The sequence below is a fragment of the Rhipicephalus microplus genome, chromosome 4 (genome assembly GCF_043290135.1).
Source record: "Rhipicephalus microplus isolate Deutch F79 chromosome 4, USDA_Rmic, whole genome shotgun sequence".
NCBI lineage: Eukaryota > Metazoa > Arthropoda > Arachnida > Ixodida > Ixodidae > Rhipicephalus > Rhipicephalus microplus.
This window is the reverse complement of record NC_134703.1, coordinates 226,293,532-226,316,767: the sequence shown is the minus strand read 5'-3', so window position 1 is coordinate 226,316,767 and position 23,236 is coordinate 226,293,532. Positions and strand designations below refer to the sequence as shown.

Genomic DNA, 23,236 nt, shown 5'->3' with positions numbered 1-23,236 from the left:
ACGAAAGTATTGCGAACCAAGACATATCGGGCCAAATACGAAGGGGTAGACACGGTATGCAGTGCGTGTGGAGAGGAAGATGAAACTGCCGAACACTTGATAATGTTCTGTAAAGCGCTTCACCCTATAGTTCAGGATGATCAGAATCAGAATCAGAATCAAATTTTATTGTTACTGTGAAGTAAAGTCAATACAGACAGTATACAGAAGGAGGTCCCGTAGTCAGAGACTGAATTGGGACCTCCTGTGCATGATGAACATAAAAACAAATAAAACATCGACAGGAAGGAAAAAATTCCAATAATCATAATGATATGGGGGATCAAGCACATTTCATAATATAAAGAAACCATGTAAACACGAGATGTAAAGAGAAAAAAGAAAAAAATATGTAAATATATGCACACATATATACACACATACATATATACACACATACATATACACATATATATATACACACTTATATATACACACATACATACATGTGTGAAAGCATGCTTTAGGGGCTATGAGAATGAAGTGCTACGTGTTGTATTGGTTGACAAAGAGCTTTTTTAATTCTTTTACAAACGAGTGTGGATTCATTACTTTTAAGATGGATGGAAGTGAATTCCATATGGAAAGTGAGCTAAAATGAGCGGTTTGTTTGCCATAGTTAGTCCGGGCTTTCGGTAAGATGAAGTTTTTTTGGTAAGCAAATCTAGTGTTGTTGGTATTGAGAAGTGAGGAGGATGGGATGATGGAAATGGGAAATAGCTCATTTATATGCTTTGATAAACATATGACTAGATTATACTTAACCATATCGCGCACTGTAATGATGTTGTAGCTGTAGAATAGTTTTTTTGAATCGGTGTAATGTGAACTAGAAGTGACTATTTAAATTGCTTTGTTTTGAACAGTCTGTAACGGTGCGAGGTGAGTGTTGTAGGTAGTGCCCCAGGTAGTTATACAGTAGTTGATGTGAGAATGAATAAATGCGTAGTATAAAGACAAGAGAATGGAACGTGAAAAAAAAGGGCGAGACCGAATGAGGATGCGTATACCATAAGACAGCTTTTTCTTGACATCTAAAATATGAGAGTGGAATTTTAAGTTTCTATCTAGTTTGACGCCCAAGTAAACACAATCATTACTAGCGTGGATCGAATGATTTGGGATACTAATTGAAGGATCCGTTACTAGTGATCGCTGATGTGATGAAAAGAAAATGAATTGGGTTTTTTGAGGATTGAACTGTAATTTGTTTAGCTTACACCAGTGTAGTATATTGCGAAGATGTGTGCTCAGCTTATTTATTAAACCGTCTATGCTATTATCGGAACTGAAAATTGTCGTATCATCAGCGTAGAGCAAAAATTTACAGTGTATGATAAAATTTGGTAGATCATTGATACAGATTAAAAACAAAAGTGGGCCCAGAATGGACCCTTGTGGTACTCCTATGTTCGTTGTTGTTCGTTTGGAGTAGGTACCGGAAATACTGACCGTTTGGTTTCGATTGAGGAGATAACTGCGAATAAATAACAGAGCAGGACCACATATTCCCATTGCTTACCTACTGAAACGTTCCGCATATACGGATCCGTACATACGCAATTATTGGACTACGGAAAGCCGCATCATGCGGAAAGATGCGAACACCCGCAGGTTACGAAAAGCGCCATATCATGCGAAAAGATGCGGACATCCGCAGCTTACAGAAAGCGCCATATCATGCAGAAAGATGCGGACATCCGCAGCTTACGGAAAGTGCCATATCATGCTAAATTACCCGATAAGCAGCTTACGGAAATCAGCATAATGCAGAAACCATGCAGCTATCTGCTGCATCTTGCAAAGATCAAATGGACATCTAGATTTTGAGTAAAAGCAATTGGCCGTTCACGTTGTTTGCAAAAGCAAGTACTGTGTAGAAATATATATGAATATTTCATTCTTAATAAGTTGCATGAAGGTGAAATATGTTTGCTATCTGAAACAGCCTTGATGAGTAAACAAAGGCTTGAAATAAACAAATGTGTTAAGAACCTACCTAATTAATATGCTGGACATCACAAGCTGCCTTCATACTCCAACAAAATAATGCAGGGTTTTATGTAATAGAAAAAATGCCAGCTAAATCTCCCTATAGCTGCTTAGGATGGCATAATAAATGTAGCTTCTGTTAGAACTAAATGAAATCAGTCCTTGCCCAAGAAAAGCGTTTACATGCACTTCACTAGCAGCCTTGCTGCAAGGACTAAATCTTTTTTATTTTCTGTGTATCCTAGCTGTGATATCAGTTTGCATGCATACCTCAATGTTGACTTCAAATAACATGACCTTGCACCACCACTTCACGAGTGATAGCTCACCCACAAAAAGATGGGGCAAAATAATGTGCAACAACAATTTAAAAATGAACAATTTATAAAAAACAGTTTTCTTGCTCGTACGGTTGCTGCTTTGATGTGACCTGTAGTGTCAGGTGGCGACCGCTGCGACTGGCTTGCCAGGAAAAGGAGAGGATACCCCCCCCCCCCCCCGCATGCTTCTTCCAGCTCATTTCTTGAGAACTTTCAATAAATCTGCCAGATGCCGGTTCATGTTCCGGCGACGCTGAGCAACTGGTAGCTGGCTTTCATGCACCTTCAGGTGTTCCTCGTATGCATCTGAATACATAAATTATAGACAGATATGAGTCAGAAGCACATTTAGGCAGCTTAATAATGCAGAAAAATGAAACATACAGAATGACACTGAAAAAGAAATGCCCATATTATTTTTTTGTATATACATCAATAACAATGGAAAGTGCGTGAATGAGCACCATTGTAAGTAAGAACATGTAAATTACGTGCTTATCTCATAAAAAATAACTAAGTACGTCTTTCTTACTAAATTGAACAGGATGATAAACCTATAGTGAAATCACATTATGTGAAATCTTGAATTAAATATTCAAATATTTCTTGGATACTAACTAAAATTAAAGTATTGCCATTAAAAGTCCGCACTCAGAATATATATATATATATATATATATATATATATATATATATATATATATATATATATATAAATATTTATATATATATATATATATATATATATATATATATATATATATATATATATATATATAAGCACATTTACTTCCCTTAAACTTTGGTTTGTCTGCAATATTACTACTTGAACACCTTTTCAGCACAAAACACTGCAAGTTATGAATCTGAGAGATATAAACACACGTAGACAGGATCGCGCATTCGTCATTAAAATACGTGCCACCCAGACCACAACAGCCCACCAAATAGAATACGCATGAGCAAACAGCAAGTTTTAAACCTAATAAAATCATGTTATAAAAAATTGAATAACACTTTGCACTGTGCAGCATTCCTTGCAAAAGCATGACACTAGTATTCATTGCCATATTGAAGACATAATGAAAAGTAAATTGTAATTCAGCTGGATGAGTATGTTAACCTATGTGATTTCCCCTACACAAAATTAAATTTTACTATTTAATCTCTGGCAAAAGAAAATCGAAATCGTCGCACTGTTTGAGACTTAAAAAACCAAAAAGTACTAGCACTCATCAACGTTGATGATGTATATTCATTCAAAAAACAGACTAAATAAATATTCAATCACTTATCCACTAACTCCAAACACTCTTCGAAAGGGAAATTGCTTGGACATGTTAGTTGTTCATCGTTCTTCACAAAACAGGGTGCAAGTAAGAACAGAGGCACGAGAAGAGACCAGGGTGAGCAATCGTCTTGGTTTCTTTCTTGTCCCCTGTTCTTATTTGTGCTGTTTTATGAAGGTCCTAACACACTCTAGAAACTATGTAATCGAGGCTGATATGACACCATAGTGACTACCTTGATGTACTTCAAGCAAGGAAAGGTTATGAGAGGAAGTTTTAATATTATTTTAATATTATTACTTCAACAGCACATTGAGTGAATATACAGAAGCCAACACTTTATTGACAGTGAAAAATTCGAAGAAGCTTGTTTAGTTCAACTCATGGGCAGCAACAGTATTTATTCATCCTGTTTATATAATGTAGAACCATGACCAAAAGTCATTAGTCATGGTGCCCATGAGTTCCCTTTGATTTTGCCCTCAATGGCTGCCAGATCAAATGTGATATATGTAATATAAGTGTATTGTGTAGTGATCTGAGTCAGTGATGTCTGCATTTTACCAGTCTTCCAAAACTGCAAGGTTGTACTGGCAAGAACTGAATAGCTGGTGTCACAATCCATGCATAGCAATATTTTTAAGGTGAACATATTCAACAGAGTCTGGCTGGGTGAAAATCAATAAAAATAAAATAAACTTTCCAGCCGCTTGTAGTCCAATGTATTTACACTTCAAATTTGAAAACTATAAACTGATCCATTGTTTCAGGACCATTTCCTCTCCTTCTTCTGGGGTGACTGCTTGACAGGCTCATAAACGAGAATGGACAATATCAAATGCCATGCTTTTGTTGGCTCCACATAATGTTTCGTTTTATATTTTGATTTAGCTATATCAGACTGCCATGCCAAATCCAAAGGCCAAGCCTAGTTAATCGAGTGCTTTTTCTTAGCAGAGTTGTTCATACGCTAGGTATGATCAATTGCAACATATTCAAGTTTTTGACTACATATACTTCTTCAAGATTGAGTTAAAACCCCAAGTCGTTTTTATGACTATTGCATAACCACAAATGAGTTCTCACTGACCGACGAGATTTTCCACATTAATATTTCCCTGCTACTTAAATATTTTTTCAGGTAAATTACTGAAAATTATGTTGATGGTTTCAAGTGCGAGGTGCATGGTTGGTACATTCCTCATTTTAATGCTTGTAAGGATTACCTCAAACTGTACAAACTTGATGATACTCCTACGAAAAAGAGATAATAAATTTAGCTCTGGTACTTGTAATGTACTGGCTACCATAGGCAGTGCAAACAGTTACCATATATACAAAATAAAAGGCTTACTTCTCAGGGCATCCAGCTTCCTAGGCGTCAACGCTTGTTTTTCTACGCTTGGTGGCCCACCATCCTCCTTGTGAAGAAAGCGGCGACATGGGGTGCCCGTGATGCTCCTATTGTAGAGATTTTGGATCCCCCATATCGCCTTGGCTGTGTCCCTCACCAAAAGGGTATCTTTTGGCTGCGCCATCAGGAAGAGCCACTTTTCTTTGGAGATTTTGACTCCATTCCCAAGATCTTTCTGCATAAAAGAATACATAATGACTTAATGTAGATCATTCATGGATAATGAAAGCAATTTTTAATAAATGTCTTAATGCAAGTTTATATAAATTTTTGTTTATAAATCTTGACTTCTCAATTGTTAAAGAACCATTTTTGACAAAGTAACATAAAAAATTTAAGTTGGATGTAATTTCGATGACAACCAGGAAATTCCTCAGTTGAAAACTTTACCGTAAACATACATGCACGCTGATAATGTAGTGTCATCATCACTCAGCGTGAGGCACACACCCAGACCTTATCTGAAGCAATCTTCAGACCTTGAGTACTTCCCCAATTCAACCTTTGCACCTATGGTCCCACTACACATGTGCAACTGAATAATATTTTTTTCTTTCCATATAATTCTCCCAGCTGCTTCTTAGTTCAGAGGAATGCTTTTTTACTGTATCGAGAGATAGCATATGTGATGCAATGCATGACAGTACACATCAGTACATGCAGTTCCTAGCTGAACATAGCTGCAGGTGACTGTTTTTCTGGCTTGCTTTTTTCTATTTCTTCTATCATGCTTCAGCATGTACCATAATTTTTGTTTGTTCATCAGACTGGATGTAACTTGAACTTTTTCATCCTCAACATCTCTAAAGCTTTCACCACCCGTGCATTGCTTTCTGTCAGGCAGAATATACATTTCTACGCAATTTGTGTTTTTCCAAGCCTTTGTTTTCACTTAGACTTGGTTATTCATTTGAAAAAAACGCCTTAAATTTGTCATTGAGCTCTTGGCCTCATAAATAAAAAACCCTTTTAAGATTTTGAGATGCTCCTCAAGTTCTTTTGCTGTAAAAAATAAAAAAACTCCATCATACTGCAAACTGCAACACATTTGAGAACACAGGGAAAAGCTGGACTTCCTAGTCCCGAGTGCCACAAATGTGTATGCAAGCCTGAGTTGCACACAAGGTTGTCAATAATTAATGGCACAAAAATATTACAAACTAGTATTGTTAAGTAGACTACACAAAAAGGAATAGAGGTATTCTTATTATAACAAGATATTACACATAAAAGAGAACCATGAAAAGGCTAAGTAAACATCGTCTTTGGTGGCTGCACGTGATCTTCATTTCTACAATGAAAGCAGCACTCAAGTGCTGTACCAATGGTGCCACCAACCAAGTGAGCCTCAGTAAAAGCTGGCACTTTCACCTTTGTGGCAGCTAGGGATCAAGAGTGCCTGAGTGAAATTTCGGGGTAGAAAAAATTGAAACAAAACTGCCATCAACGTGGCACATGGGATACAAAGGGTCAAACATATTACTGTAAAAACTCACATATAGTCCGAAGTTTTTCTCAAACTTCATGATGCAACATTTCTGCTCCATACTATATATGCTGATTTGAAAATTTTCTTGCCAGAATTCAGTTTTGGTTTTGACACTGTGCAGTGCTATCATCATCACCAAGCTTATGCAACAGGTACTGTTGCAATCACATCATGATGCCCAAAATTTTAAACCATATAAAAAGACTGCAAAAAGCAGCATTCAGCTGCATTTAAAGCATTTTTTACGCTGAGTGGGTACTGGCAGACTTGAATCAGAAGCATGGAGCACTGCCGGGATTCTCATCTACATTTGTGCTCGACGTCTATTGGTGTCACTACCAAGAAGTGACTGCTGTGTGACTACTGCTGCGGGTCATCACCCAGGGGAGTTTGCATCTCAGCTGCACCCAGTGTGCAGCTAAGCAGAGGAGTTCAGTCCTCGCATCATTTCAGGTTAGATGGCAGTGATTCAATATGCATTCAGAAATGGGGGAAAAATGAAGGGGAAGAACACACAAAGTAGGAACAGTGTGCTGCAAAGCGATGTCCACTACAGACATGAAAAAAGCAAAAAGCAGGAAAGTTCGAAGCCTGCAGACGGTTGCCATGTCCTGCCAACACAAAAAGTTGCCGGTGATAGCAGCGTACCTACTTTGCGCATTTCTCTTCTTGTTTTTTTTTTCGTCCTCCCCCCTTTTTTTCCCCACCCTCCGAGAACATTTTGAACCACTACCGTCTAACTTGAAATGAAGCAAGGACTGCACTCCTTTCCTTTATAGTTTTTTATTTTGAAACGACGATTATGAACCGGGACATGCGCCTCCACCAGATGACGTCACTACAAACCCCCTTAAAATTAACACGCCAAGATGACAAAGATAGGTCCTCCTATCAAAATGTCGGCCAGCCTGTCTGAGACACTTACACTGTTCACTTCGATTATCCCACTACATGTTTCCATCTGTTGGCTCCTACCTTGACTTTGAGAACTGCAGCAAACGAAAGAAATAATGGCAGAGATGGCACCTAGACGGGCAGGTCGGATGCGCAGGAGACGGCCAGTTTTGAAATGCTAATGGCAATGCAACAAGCAGGCTTTTTCTTGTTCTGCTCAATTTTAGCGCGGATGCACGTTGTAGACACTGTTTACCATAAATAGAAGGTGCACATTAGACTTCAGTAAATATGATAAGTGCATAAATCAGTGTATTCAGTTTCTGCTTTCCTTGGCTTATACACAGGTAAAATGTTTTTGCGTTAGGTGTCCCCAAAATGCACCTCAGACTTTATGCGCATCCGACCTGTGGGTTTTACAGCAATATGTACCCTTGTAACACCAAGTCATGTGTCCCTATAAAGGGACACATGACTGTGTCCCCCTTCATAAAAAATGGCTTGATGTCCCGACCGCTTTTACGTTTGTGCACACAGGGCCAGCAAGTGGCACATGGGAAACAATGTTACTTGTCATAAGTTGCTGTGTCATTAAAATGTTTGTATACAGGGACATGACCAAATGCATTGTTAGTATTGCTTCTGTTCTTAACGCAGAAAGACACTGGAGGGATAAAAAAGTAGAAATGAAAAACTCTAGAATATATTGTTGGGCTAGCTGATTCATTCTGAAGAAAGGAGATGAAGGACGCAACCCACACAGATGACAAAAAAAAAAGGCTACAGAAACAACATCCTGTCCAGCCCCCCACCCCCCTCACTTTTTTTTGATATACATGGGTTGCACCTTTCACCTTTCTTCAGAAGGTAAATGCAGAATGCCATGTGATGACGATTTTCACCTTAGCCAGAGCACCAGTTATGGGAACTCGCTGCTAACTTGCTTGCAAAATTCTACAACAGTTACGCAGTCTCAAACCGTTTATTCGGCCAAACACTGGTTGAAATACATGCAGACTTGGTGGTGCATAGGCATGCATCTACAGACTAGTATTGATTAGTTTTTCAGCTACAAGGCCAATAAAGGTGCTGTTTTTGTAGGAACCTCCCCCCCCCCCCCCCTGTTTTTTTTACACTCAAGTATTCGAACTTCACACCCATTCACACCAAGTCCATATAGACGGTCAGCAACTGTACTACCGGTGCACCTGCACAGTACTGGGCATTTGTACACACAAGATTTCTGTGCAATGAAAACAGGAGCGAAAAAAAGATGACAGTAAGTCCACCTTCATAAGTGATCATGTTATTAGTGGTGTGTGGCGTATACCAGGCAATTATGAATGTTTTACAGGGAACCTTACCTGGGTAGTCTCAGCTTCGGAACAGTGCTGAGCTCCTTGTGGCATCACTGGCATCAGAGCTGGTAGTGGTGGTGTCTGCTGCGCATCTACTAACAGCACTGCTGGTGGTGGTAGCGGTGGTGTTGCTGCTGCTACTGCTGGTGCTACTGGAGGTGGCACTGGTGTTGCAGCATGTGGTGCCTTTATTTGAAGTAAATATTCGAGATGTTAGCACTTTCAGTGATTCAACTAACACACAAATATCTCAACATCTAAGAACAAAGTAACTTTACGTGTCAAAAATGCCTTCATTTTATTGCAAAACTTTGCTATACAGGATTCCGACATTTCAGTACTGCTAATTAAGTGTGAAATTATAAGAGCATGGATGTGTATTGAAATCTTTGCAATATGTATTTCATGGGGAGACAGAAATTTAAGTAAGACGTATTATTGCGAAAATCACATTAACCAAAGAGACTAACAACAGGAGAAAAATATGCATACTGGGTCAGAACTGATGCCTATTGGGCAGTACTAAACAAAAAGCACCAGCTCATGCCAGCAGTATAGTGCAATTCCTTTTGCTCCTGGCCGTCATTTTAAAATAAACGTAACATCAGTAACAGTTTACGATGCAGCACGTCATTTGTCCCACTTTACACCAGTAGTATTTCACCATCACTATCGGCGAAAAGATAATTAAGTAAGCTATTCAACAAGGATGGTGAATAAGACTAATTCTCAGCAATTTATACCATATTTCTATAGAAGTTAGAGAGTTGCGCAAGTTGGTACTTGCATGATGCATAAAAAGAACATGGAACAAGATAAACAAGTAGACAGAACAAAAGTACCAAACACATGAAGAAAAATCTTGTGATAGGTACTATAAAGAATTGCCATTTCTTTTCATCAAAGTGCTCGCAAATTTTTTTCCTTATGTGCGTTTGGGGTGTATATTATTGGCAGACTACTAGCGCCTGCACGAGGTGCACGTGCCCTGTTATGAGTAAAAGAAGATGGCACTCTGTAGAAAGAAGGATACACGCGATTTGCTTATGTGCCGTTTGAGTATAAGCCTGTGTGGCATGTGAATTCTTCTGTGAGAGTAAATCCATTTTTTATTGCGACGTCTCATGTGAATTAAAAACACCGCAATGACAACAATCTGTATTGCATATTTTCTGATGTTAAGTTTAGTTGAGTCAGTACTTATCTTATTTTTCTTTTGTTAAAGCTTAACAATGCCCTGACAGGATGCCTGTTCAACGAGCCATATTCTTGCACAACTTGTCGTGCAACTAACTAACTAACTTGTCGTGCAATTTGGGAGTGCCTGCAGCAATGACATATTAGCACAATGGCAGGAAAACTATCGCTCAAAACCCTAGAGCTATGTTATAGTCTCATGAAATCTCATAAAAATAAGTGCTCCTACTATGGACATAATTATCCACTAACACTGCTCCAGAATGAGTTCACTTCTAACGACCATTGATGCATACCGTATATTGAAGGCTGTCAACCACGTCATCTCCAGCAGCATGGCGGTCCTCCTCCCTTGGCCCACAAAACCCCTGTGCAATTGCCTCTGGCACCTAAAATAAGACATTGCAAGTTTAAAGGGACACTAAAGGGCAAGATGACTTTTCTCACCCCATAAGTAAAGTAGCCTTCGACGATACCAAAACACCACACTTGCAGGGAGAATACACTTAATAAGCGAGAAAACCCGCAAGAAAAATACAGGTGACAACGCCACCTTAAAGTTTCCAGACCATTTGCTGTGACATCACAAATTTTGAGGGCTCCTACTAAGGTCCACGTGGTTTCTAATTGAAGAAAATTCAGTAAATTGTCATCAGAGGATGGCACAGACCTAACACATTAAGGTTGAGGAAATCGCATTTAGACAGTGGAACCTAAATACAATAAATACACTTTAAAATCTTTGACATCACACACGCAGACTTCGGCACAAAATTTAAAAATGAAAATCTGAAACATGAACATGAACATTTTTTTCTTTAGTAACAAACCAATGGTAGTGAAATAATTGACAATAAAGTTCTCAGAGTACAACTTATCAATCTAAACCAATTCACTGTTTTCTCGTACGTCCCATCAAAGGAGTACAGCAAAATTTTACATACTGTTAATTTCAATAAAATAAGCAGCTATCGACCCAATCATTAGGTTACAAATGTTACTTTACAGCAAGATAATTGGCCTGTTATTTTCGGAGACTATTTTATTGCACGAAGTTGTAGTAGAGGTACAGAAAGAACATGTAGAGGTGCGGGGCTGGAGTGGTTTCTTTGTAAACCAAGATGGCTAAATTGAAGGAATACTGTGACCCAAATTAAGCATGCAGTTTTCACCCCTTTTTCTCCAACTGTGGAATGCACTGTCGTTACATAAGTGGCAACCACAGAAACAATGCTATTATGATTTATTTTATTATTAAACTTTGTTTTTGGAACACAGTGGCACAGAGCAGCTATTTTTATGATTAGAAGCAAAGCTTCATTATGTGGGAGTGAGGAAATTGACTGTGCATTTTGAATTGTTTGACACGGTAAGTCTAACGTAATATTTTAATACCACACATAGGCCACACACTTGTGCATTAAAAATAAAAAATATGCTTTATCTTTCCTCAAAAACACAAGAACCTATATAATTTTTTTAATATGACAACTTTAAAACAATTACACACTCACACTGGGAGCGCTGCACAAGGGCCACCATGCGGCGATTCTTATAGTAACTCACTAAAAAACACACGGTGCTTGTAACCAGTTTACGTTAGTGGGAGAGTGAAATGTAACAGAGTACATCTTTTCTTATCAGTTGGGGTTTTAGAGTTTAAAGGCTAATTTCTGTTACCGGGCCTCTATTTAAATAATTATTTTTGCATTCATTTCAGTATTCAGCATTACATGCACTTCAGCACAGCAGATGGAAAAGCATTGCAGGGCCTTTTAACATGCAAGACTGTAATGCCCTGTTTACGTTTAGCCTCACGTGCACATGTGCACGCAGTTGACAACAGAGGGGGAAAACAAACGTGAAGCAAGGCAGGTACCAAACTAGTGATGTCATAGTTCGTTAGTTGTACACATTCCTATATATTTGATGGCAATGTCACAAGTTTCTTCATTGTACTTCAGCATAGTTGTGTGCGATTGCACATCACACACTTTAAAACTATGTTCAAGTTTGTTCCTGGCTGTATTACCCATTGATGTTTCATGGAAACTGCATGAGTTCACATAAATCTAGTCCCTAGTTATCTCGTCTTGAATATTTTCAGTCAGTACTCCTGTAAGTGTCAAGGAGATTATGAGGACAGGGCCTGCATGAATTTAGTGCAATATCTTTCTTGCAATTAAATGAAAATCAGTGGGTGAAGAAGCACACTTTGAAAACATTTTCATGAACATCTACTTTCCTATAGCTCGAAGCTGCTTTCCCACACAAAGAATGCCCTGTCCAACCAGCTCAACACAGAACTCATGCACTTTTCAATGACCTCGAACACCATTTTAAAATAACTAATGTGCACATGCCTTCTGCTGCTGACTGGTACAGTTGAAGCATGCTTTCTTCAGCAATTTTTCTGCATCGATAGGGGGTAAATGGAAACACGATATATAGCAGGGTGAGCACAGATTTGAAAGTAGAGAATCCAAAGATAGTCAAGAAGTTTCAAGGCAGTTTCAACCCATGAAACACTGCATCTAACGAGAAATTTTTGTATGAATATGATGTTTCAAACTCTGACTAAATTTATCGCACTTCTACACAACCAGTTGAAACTGAAAATCACAATTAAATCACTTTGCTAAATGAAACGGTTTGTAAAATTGACACCTGGAATTGTGAAATTGAGGTACTTTAAGTCTTCTATGACTGTTTTTTTTTGCTAACCCATGAGTGCTTCTGTGAATAGCTAGTTTTTGTGCACAAAAACTTAAACCTCATATATTTGGTCCAGGTGATTACAGACCAGGTAGGCAGTAACATAGAATGTGATGCAGCCAAAATGCAACCATGAACAGAATGAATGCAGCAATTTTGCAACCAGGAATAACAAAAAAGTTGCGTGGAGACAACTCCCATCGCATGAAAAACAAATACAGATGGCCATGTTCATGCGAAAGCATTGACAAGAATAAATCGCTGCCACCTGCATACTACCTGATACGTGAAAACAACAGGTTGATTGAACTGTTTCATGCTTGTTGAACGAATGTAGCTTTGTGAAAACAAGACCAAGCTAGTGACTACGGGTGACAAATGTTTTAACACAATAGCATTAGTGCCAGCGTCTCTCATAATCATATGGTGGTTTTAGGACGTTAAACGCCACATATTTATCAGCGTTAGTACCAACACTTGAAGAAAAAAGCATCTTGAAAAAGAAAATTGAAGTGTTCAGTGCCTCTTTAATTATCTCCTTCATAAAAACTTCTTTTAATCTATTTTGGTAGTCAACTTGAACCTTCTGAGTACCTACCAGAGGGTGTTAGGTTTTACCTTAGATTAAAAACAACAAAAACTTTTGCTGTGTTTGAACAAGCTTTAGCTATCACTACACCATAGAAAAGTCCAATGCTGATGTCATCATAAGCAGTGCCCCAACACACAACAGGTCAGGACAGGTGCTAAGAATTTTCCTAGTATTAGCAAGTCTTGGCATTTAAAAAGCATATTAACTACATGAACTACTCACTTGACCGAGAAAAAAGCGAGAAAGAGCAACCTAAATGCAAGAGGCAAAAGTGAACTCATTAAAAGATGATAGTAAAAGAGAGAAAGCGAGATGAGGTGGCATGAGGGTTGAGGATTGAAATGGACATTAGGACAGAGCATGAACAAGCAGAAAATATGCAAACTTGCACTGTGTATTATTTTCGAAATGGACAGTTTGCTGCACTAATGCAAATGTATAACAGAAAGAAGAGAAGGTTGTACTGTCAATTTATATTAAATAGCCATGGCCCCGAAGTTCAAGGTGTTTTCAGAGAGAGCATTCTATCCCAACACGTCCAAAGAGCTTGAAAGTCCTCGATGAATGGATGGATGGATGGATGGATGGAAGAATGAAGTTATTCATTTATCCATCTATCGAAACAAGGGTACTGAAAGTGCACTTTTCAAAGTCAAGCATTTTCAAGGTTTTCAAGGACCTCTATGAACCCAACATGCAGTGCTTACCCATTCCTTTGACCACAACGTCTTGCAAATCTTGATTTCTTTTTCGTTCTTCCACTAACTTCTTTCTAAGGGAAATAATCTCCTGCTCTAATCGAGCATACTTCCCATTTTTTTTCCGGCTCATGCCTAGCTTCATCATCTGCAGGCCAATCCATTGACATAGTCTCCATTTCTTTCCGCTTTGCCACCTCCTTTCTTTTCTTTCTTTCTTTTTGGCTCAATTCTTCCTGCGAACAACACTGCATGAATACTTTGCATGGCTGCAGAGTACTGCCTTGACATGCACGGATCCTTTGATTACCACTGATAATGAATTTGCTGAAAAAAAATTTCATTCTTCAACACATAATAAGCAATAATTGCAATATTACATATAAGTAATTATTGGTAATGTTTCCAGTGTCTTGTAAGGAATTACATATATATAAACTTTTTTAGCATTTGCCAGAGAGTGAGCAAGCATGTCTTGGAATCCCACAGTCGCAGCTGTCCCTATATGCAATTATTGAGTCTAAAATCGGCCAATGATCAAAAACCTTGGGCGTGGTCATTATGGTTTACGGCATCACTATGAGAGAACAGTAAGCAAGTTCAAGCTGACTTTAATGAATAATTGCAAGATTCAGGTGACATGCTGAGCTAGAATGAATGGCTCACATGTTCTCAGGAGCTTCAACTACAGATTCGCAGCATTTTCTCGCCACGCTCAAAAATTGTTGTGCTACCCTTTCAATAGACTTAGAAAGAAAGGATTATTGAGACATTTGTCAGGATAAATTATCAGAGATGCTTCACAGGTAAAGTTTAGTTACCTCACAAGGGGAAACCCCAAGAACGTCGTCAAATACGTGATGTGGCCATCGTAGACGACGCTTCTGCACTTTTCGTGCAAGTTCCTGCTTGGATTCTGTAACAACAACACCACAACAAGGCTACTCAGAAAAAGTGATATTAGTTGCAGTAGGCAAAGGAATGCACAATAATGCAATATTGCTGATGCACAAGTGATAAAAAGTCTGCATATATGTATATATAATTAAGACATGCAAAGTTTTATTGACAAATAAACATGGGCACTTTTAAAATAAATGGTGACTGCCAGCTATGCAGCTAAGTAGTAAAATTATTGACTTGTTATTGGACAAGAATAATTTCATATTGGCAGCTGGCTGCTAGACAGACATCCTAACTTTTAAGAATCTACAGACACTAAAAGTGGACGACGTGATACAATAAAGAAGCCAAAGGGCTATTACTGTACCAAGTATATTATCACCTACGCCTCATTAGTTGTGACCTAGTTGCCAAGGTAACAATTGTGAATCATGACCAAGGCAAGGGGGTGATTGCCCGCAGAATAGTGACGTAAAGTTTTGCACATGTTGTACTTAATGCATACCTTTTTGTCAAGACATCTGTGCTTTATTTGCAATGATGCAGGTTCATAAGCGCAGTGTAAGAAGATTTGCTCTGCACTGGTAAGTAAGCAATGCACTTAGTTCACTGTGAACTTGTTGCTGTAGCCTGTTTCAAGAGGGTATCTGAATAATATTGCTAAAAGCAGTCCTCTCTTCAGTGAATATATCACAATTTTTTTTCTTGTCCGTATTTGTTACATAAGTTCTACTCAATCCAAGACATATGTAGCATAAAAATGTAAAAGACTGAAGTTCTTTCTGATGTGCTGCTTCAGCTGATTCAATGCCACTGCTCTCATTGGCTAAACAGGCATAGCATTGTCGAGTGAGAGAACTCTTTGGTTTAGAATGCAGCCTGGCTTCAACACCCGTTCATAAATGCACTTATGTTTGATGCATTTAATTAAATTGATGTTGCAGCGACTCAAAGCGATAGCTCACTGCAACACAATTTACAAACACAGCACCATTCAAGGCATCAAAGGCAGCATTATAATCATGTTACGGAAACTTTCTTGAAGCAACAAGGCACACTTAGAGCTGAGCTGCACTCTAGGAATGCGAGATACGATGACCCAATGGGTGAAATAATGCTTCTATACAGAAATCTAAAATTGAATAGAAACGCGAGAGCACCCACGACAACAGGATAAAAATGTAACGACGTTTCGGCATCCAGAGAGGGTGCCTTTGCATTGGGAAGAAGGCTCCCTTTCTGGGTGACGAAACGTCGGTACATTTTTGTTTTGTTGTGGTCGGCGCCCTAGCCTTTTTATTCAATTATTCTCGACTAGACGGCCATTTATCGTACCCTTAAGTTCCAAAATCTAAAACTCATCAACACATCTGAGAAAAAGCCAAGGAAATAATCTTAGTGCTTTCTTCAGCGAGCACAGTGGCACAACAATATATGTATGTGCAATTTGCCTACGTCTACAGTGCACAGATATACGCAAGCTTTCAGTGTTATATGAACCACCTTAATTTTTTTTTCTGCCACAGTCAAACGTTTTGCATATGCGTAAGGTATTAGCGTAACGACAAAAAAAATCAGCGAGATCAACTGGCGCCATACAAATTTACTTATAATCGGTTACTGTCCGCCGATGGTACTGAAAAAAGGCGCGGAGATAGCAAACAAAAGATAAAATTGTACAAGACGTATTGATCAGACACACTTTACAGCATACCGTACGCCACTCACCAGCCAATTCGATGACGTCCCCGGGAAAGAAATCCTCAAGATCGCCATCTCCATTGTCTTTCTTGTGGCGCCAATATATCATTTTATTTTTGCCGCTTGCGATGTCTTTCTCAGACGACGGAGAGAAATCCCTCACCAGTCGGTGCGACACAATAGCTCTGGCGCCATCCTTGTATATAACGTACGCATACATTATGATAAAAATCAAGGTAGAGAAGAAAAACAACTGTAAATGATACAAAAAGACAAGACAGCGCGACAGCGAGGAAGCGTGCAAGCAGATGGCCCTTAGAGGCTAGGTTACGGAGGGATTCGTCTGCTTTGGGCTTTCATGGATTTTGGCTATCGTGGTGGGCTCTAAACGTCGTCTGCTCTCACTAGAAGCATTGAAACCATGCATGTAGGAATGAAAAGCAGAGGCGTAGCCAGGGGAGGACATTCAATTGCTGCCAGAATTTTTCAGTTTACATCGTTCTATTTGCAGGCGCACATACAAACGCGTATGCATAAACATGCATAATTGATGACTGACCCCCCTCCTCATCATAAAAATTCTGGCTATGCTTCTGGAGGTAAATATATGAAACAGCACCAATTTTTAAACTACCCACACTAACTATCCGTCAAAAACAAAATATTGTATTTGGTGAGTGAATGAATAAGGTAATTATTTCTTTTATTCAAGAGCCATCAGAGCGACATATATGTAAGGAATATTCCTTCCTCCATGATATGAAAGGTCATCGCGCACATCTTACATGGTGGATGCGGCCTTACGGAAAGGGCTCTTCAATTAATGATTTACAAAGGCGTGCACATTTTCCAAGTACAATTTCAACATATTCTTGTAATTATTCACTTCGACAGCTGGCTTGAAGGTCACTCGATTGAATAACACCAGTTGCAGTGGCTGCATTTCGATAGAAGCGAAATGCATGAGAACCATGTGCTTAGAATTTAAAAAATGCTAGCTCCGTAAAAAAACTCTGGTTCGTCGAAATTTCCAATGAGGCTTGCTAGGGCGTCCCTCGTAAGACCCCAACAATATTTATGTTATAAATAATTAGACGCTAAATTAAGCAGCTCTTTGAAACAGGAGTTGACTGACCTTAACTGCTTAGTGGAACTTGGCAATATTACATCAGGCAAATGGGACGATGCGAAAACGAGCGTCTTAAGGAACATGCGTAAAAATGGCTAACAAAGCAGACAAATGGGCATATCTTATTGCCCGTTTGAGCTCCGGCATTTCACTACTGTTCACCTCGGTTTTATGACGAGCTGATTCTAGGTAGAAGCGGGTATATGGGGATGCGTGGCTTCCCTTAGAAGCAATATCATATTAAGAAAAGCGGAGCTGATTGCGTCCGCGATACCGCTGTTAAATTTCTTTGCACGCCACTGAATTGAATTTTTGCGTGCACATTTTGGTCAGGATATCATGTTTTACGGGTGTAAAACAGGCTCGCCATAGTTATACTTTGCAGTGTTCACTGGGACTCACGGATTCACCTCAGTTTGAGCCTATAATTAAGGAAGCCGACTCATGAGTTCTTTAGCATAATTTAGCCTTTTCGATGCTGGTGTCATTTCTCTTTAATGTCAGTACCTCACACAACTCTGTCATACAACTTTTGACCTGCACTTGATAATACAAATTTCGGTGGTTACAATTTAGCCAGGAACTCACACGATATACCTTCATCAAGAACTTCCCGTGAAATGTAGCTTGGGAGGAGAGGTGGCACATGGGCGCCATCCGCTAAATCACGCTCTGATTGATAAATATTGATGCCGATCATAAACGCTCGTGCGTTGAGATATGTGAGCACAGGCGATTGTAAACGTGAGTAGTTTGGTCGCCTAACAAAGGCACAGCTCACTCAGACTCATTCAAGAACTATGTTTTGCCCTTAGGGCTCACTGGGACTCAGACTAAAATGTTATTCAGCCAGGCGCAGTCGTACTCAACCTCGCAGATCGATCAGAGTCTGGTGACCGAGTGTGTTTGCCAATCTATGTTTACTTTAGTGAATCATTCAATGGCAAATTGATATCGTGACCGGCATATATGTATTTTTAAAACTATTTATTGAAAAGAACACGCAGGAGCAGGTAGTCTTCCCGATGGCTTTCGACAATTGGAAAGCAGCACGGGCAGTTTGATATCAGTCGAAGTTCACAGAAGCAATGAATATCTGCAAGTAGTTCAACGCAACATGAATGACAATACATTGCTGTCTGTTGCCTGGGTAGAGCGTATCAGAAAATCCTGAACACGCAGGGGGGGGGGGGCGAGGAATAAATAAAAAAAAACTTTAATTTTCAATTTTAATAGCAAAATCGGTTGATCGTTTGAATGCACTGACCTTGTTTAAAAGTGGTGATTTCAACATATTTTGAAGATCTAGAAATGCACCATTTTTTCTATGCCTTTTATTTACCATGTATTGGTATGGTACGTATTGGGTTGATTATTTTGGTATCAGTACTTGGTTGCTTTTTTCCCCTAAGTGTTTAGAGCCCCCGGAGCGCCCTGAGACAATAATCCGAATATGCATGATGCGTGTCATCAGTGTAACTGGTATTTTAATTTTTGTTTTAATAAATATACACACTTCTTTTTTTTCTTGCATTTACGTAGAGTTCTAACAGAACTTACAACCTCTGCTTACAAGATTGAGTTCGGATGACAGTTCAGCCAACACCAAAGTTATTTAACTGTATGAGTTGCAAAACTGCGTTCTAAAATTTTGAAAAAATGTTCACTCAATTTTTTGAAAGTTAACTATCATTTGCACTACCTCAAAACAACAACAAAGCACAAATAATCAAATTATAGTAAGTATTTTACTCAATAGATGACGCTACATATTTTTTGCGTTTAACCGAAAAAACAGTAATGTATTCGCAATTTGATACAGGAAGCCTAGAGAAATTCACAACTCATGCGAGTACTATGGACGTGCTCCTGTGTGTCGTGGTGGTTTGACAGTTCGACATGAGTTCACTCATCGATCCCCAAAGTTTGTTTGCGCCAGGTGTTCTAGGGACGACCACATTCAAGTCATTTTTCTGCGCCGGCTGCTCTATGAGGCCGTGCTTTTTGAACGAAAAATGAGCCAGGATTCACCAAGGAACACTCGAAAACGCTATCTCGACAGAGACGAGCCCTTCGTGCTGCCGCGGTCGACGGCGTTTTGGAAAAAACAGCGAGAGCGCAGCGGCCCCTGTGACCCTCGCTACGATGCCGAAGTCTCCGCGGACGCGCAGGCATCAAGCGGTCACCCGTCGCCATCGACCAGTGAGCCTGCCTTGACCGCAGACGGCGCAGACGATGCGCTTAGTCGCGGCGACAACGTCGGCTTGGACCCCGAGGATGTGCGCTCATCACAGGCCGATAGATACTTTGACGACGACACTGTCTGTGAACACGCGGAGACGGATAATGGTGCGTGCACTGAAAGTGTTGAAGAAACCCAGCTGCATGAGCCTTTAATGGATGACATATTCAGCGACTGCAGCGACTGTTCTGAGAACGATGGTGACACTGAAGCTAGCAACAAATCGGAAGAGGCGCTCCCGACCTTTCTAGATGAGTCGGAGTTACTAGCAGCAGATTTTGCGCTCTTGGACTCTCATACTTTGCCTGGGTCAACAACATCGAAGGCAGCGGCAGTAGTTATGATCATGGCCTTTGTGATAACTCATGGCCTCATCTGGGTGGCCTTAGGTGATCTTCTCAGTCTTATTGATGGCCTCTTTGGCTTCAAGGGGAACACTCTTCCACGAACAAAGCACCTGTTCAGAAAGATGTGGTCGTCCAGAACAAGGAGCCTCGTCAAGCACTTTTTCTACTGTGATGTCTGTGGCAGCCTGCTGAACTCCCAAACTGGTGCAAGTACCATGAGGTGCCCCACTTGTTCTGTAGACAGTGACGTCTCAGCGCTGAAGGCCAAAGGAAATGTTTTTATTATTCTAGACTTGAAAGAGCAAGTAAAATCATTGATTGCCCGAAGTAAAGATGATCTCTTCAAGCGACTTATTCAGTTGAATGAAGGCAGCAACGAAACCTCAGTGGCCCTGGACAACATAACAGATGGGGCAATTCTCAGGAAACTGCGCCGGAGTGGGACTTCTGGCAGCATGGACTTGACGCTCACATTCAATACAGATGGGAGCCCCATCTTTAAATTGTCAACATCATCGATATGGCCAATCGAGTTCTTGATAAATGAGCTGCCACCTGAGTGTCGTATGAAAAATTGTTTGGTTGCGGGCCTTTGGTTTGGACGGCACCCTGACATGTCACTGTTCATGGGCAAGTTCGTGGAAGAAGTCAACAACTTTGGCCACCTGATCTGGAATACAGCATCATCAGTCATTAGGTCGACCATCCATGCTGTCTGCTGCTGCGTTGATGCACCTGCTCGTGCTGCTGTGAATAGCATGGTCCAGTTTAATGGCTTGTTCGGGTGTCCCTGGTGCTACGCTTGCGGAGAGCATCATGAAGGTAATTTGTTCCCGTTGTGTATATTGCACTCATTGAGTGCCGCACTGTTGAGAAAATATTGCTGGTGCCTAAACTACTGCTACAATATAGTGTTTTGCTAATAGTAGTAACCTGCTATGAAAAACTTAGAATTGTAAAGCCTTTATATTTTCAAATTCAAAATGCCTAGTATCTAAGAATAGAAAGCAATAGGGCCCAGTGTATCTACTATACAGAAAACCATTATTTCAAGTGGTTCATAGCCTAAAATAAAGCTGTGAAACTGTGTTTAAATTACACTTTTTGCATTGTCTGATGATAAGGGCTTTGTGGTTACTGAAGCTTTTCTACCAATTTTTTGTAGGACGCCAGAGGTACACGAATGTCGTGGCAGATGAACTGCGAACACCAAAAGGCATGATGCGAGACATGAAATTTGCCATTGAGGTCGGCGAGCCAGTGAATGGGCTGAAAGGACCTTCCCCGCTTGCAAGGTTGAAGGGCTTTGACCTTGTCCTCGGCCAAACTGTGGACTACATGCATTGTGTCCTTCTTGGCGTCACCAAGTGTTTTGCGGAGGCTTAGTTCGACTCCAGCAACAATCAGGAAGCATTTTACATGGGTTGGTATTGCTTTGTAGAATACAAGTCGGGGTTCAGCCCCATGTTTTTGACTAAGGACAAAACATAACTCGTTGTGAACGAATTCCCCCCAGCTTGTCTCAACATGTCCTGAAAATGTCTGAAGTAACATGCTTACCTGTAGCTAAATATATGCTACATGATGGGCGCAGGTTATAAGGGCTGCTTGTCGTTAGTTAGTGAGAACCTTTTTATGGAATTCAAGAGACATTGGTTTCGTACAATGCAGAAGGGTTGATAGGTGGGCTGGTTGGTATAGATTTATGATGAAAACTTGGCAGAGCAAGAAAGCAAGGCACAATGTGTACCTGCTTTTTTCTTTTGTCTTGTTTGTTTATATGGCCTAATTTTCATCATAAGTTTAATAGTTTCTGCAGTGCAAGTTTAAATAAGTTTCCATGTCTAATTCGCATTGTCAGTTTACTGTAAATCAATAAGCTTTCACAAAATTCACACAGCTCGATTCCTTGACATATACAATATATTATGTTGTGTGTGGCAGTTTGTCATGCGTTTGAAAAAAATTATTCAGGTGATGTGCCTTAGAAGGCAGCCCAGTGTCACAAAAGTTCATTATTACATGCATGAACATTTGGACTGAAACAGTTTTAACATATGTTGTACATGAAATGTGTCGTTAAATATAAATGGTATGATTGTTAGAGAAACATTCAGTACATACGATTCCAAAATATCTAAATTATGCTGATCTGACCTGTGAGTGTCTATTTCATCTTACTTTGCAAATCTGGCATGCTTGTGTCCATTGTGTCCAGGTTATGGAATTACGTCACTTCTGCAAAAGCTGAAGTCGTGTATCTTAGTATTTCACTTCACAACATAGTATTATATATAAATATATATATATATATATATATATATATATATATATATATGTATATATATATATATATATATATATATATATATATATATATATAGTAAAAGATCAAAAATGCTAGCTAATGCTGCTAACAGGGGTAAATGCTAAAGCAGCAAGGCATAAGTAGACTACATCAGGGATGACAGGTTGCATTAAAAATATCATATTGGGACAACAACTTCAGAATAAAAGCCTGTTGGATTTTTCACAACGATGAAGGCTTTGAAATATAATATATATCTATGTTTTGCTTTCGTAGTTTTCTTACAGCAATATTTTGTTAAAGAGCAATAGGACCGGCTTATCCACTCGAACGTCGCTTAGTGTGGCGATGCTGAGCGCAGTGCCACTCAACGCGGTGCGACTGCACACTGGAGCGATGTAGTGCAGCCACAGAGGGTGCTTTGCAACATCTACTTCAACAATGGAGCATGTTTTACTCGCACAGCTGTGCTATACAGTTAGAGTGACACATCCCATTACATGTGCGCCGCTATGGTCAAGTGCCCTGCCACACCCTGATGCACTTGGTGAAGCACAGCCATGCAGTGCTGTGTTCCCCATTAGAGTGATTGAGTTCATACAATATTTT

The 23,236-nt window shown here is 39.7% G+C and overlaps 2 protein-coding genes across 2 annotated transcripts; one reads left to right on the top strand and one right to left on the bottom strand.

The window, feature by feature from the left end:
* Positions 1-146: 146 nt before the first annotated feature.
* Positions 147-19,374, bottom strand: LOC142814774 (uncharacterized). The gene is made up of 6 exons (XM_075894032.1): positions 16,629-19,374; positions 14,819-14,913; positions 10,289-10,381; positions 8,802-8,981; positions 4,995-5,229; positions 147-2,657 (listed from the first exon to the last, which is right to left on the bottom strand). Exons 1-6 carry the CDS (start codon positions 16,819-16,821, stop codon positions 2,548-2,550), a joined length of 906 nt encoding a protein of 301 aa, XP_075750147.1. The 5' UTR covers positions 16,822-19,374; the 3' UTR covers positions 147-2,547.
* A 31-nt stretch (positions 19,375-19,405) lies between these two features.
* On the top strand, positions 19,406-22,429 carry LOC142814773 (uncharacterized). Its single transcript, XM_075894031.1, has 2 exons — positions 19,406-21,141; positions 21,485-22,429. The coding sequence occupies exons 1-2, from the start codon at positions 19,746-19,748 to the stop codon at positions 21,703-21,705; spliced, it is 1,617 nt and encodes a 538-aa protein (XP_075750146.1). The 5' UTR covers positions 19,406-19,745; the 3' UTR covers positions 21,706-22,429.
* The last annotated feature ends 807 nt before the right edge of the window (positions 22,430-23,236 follow it).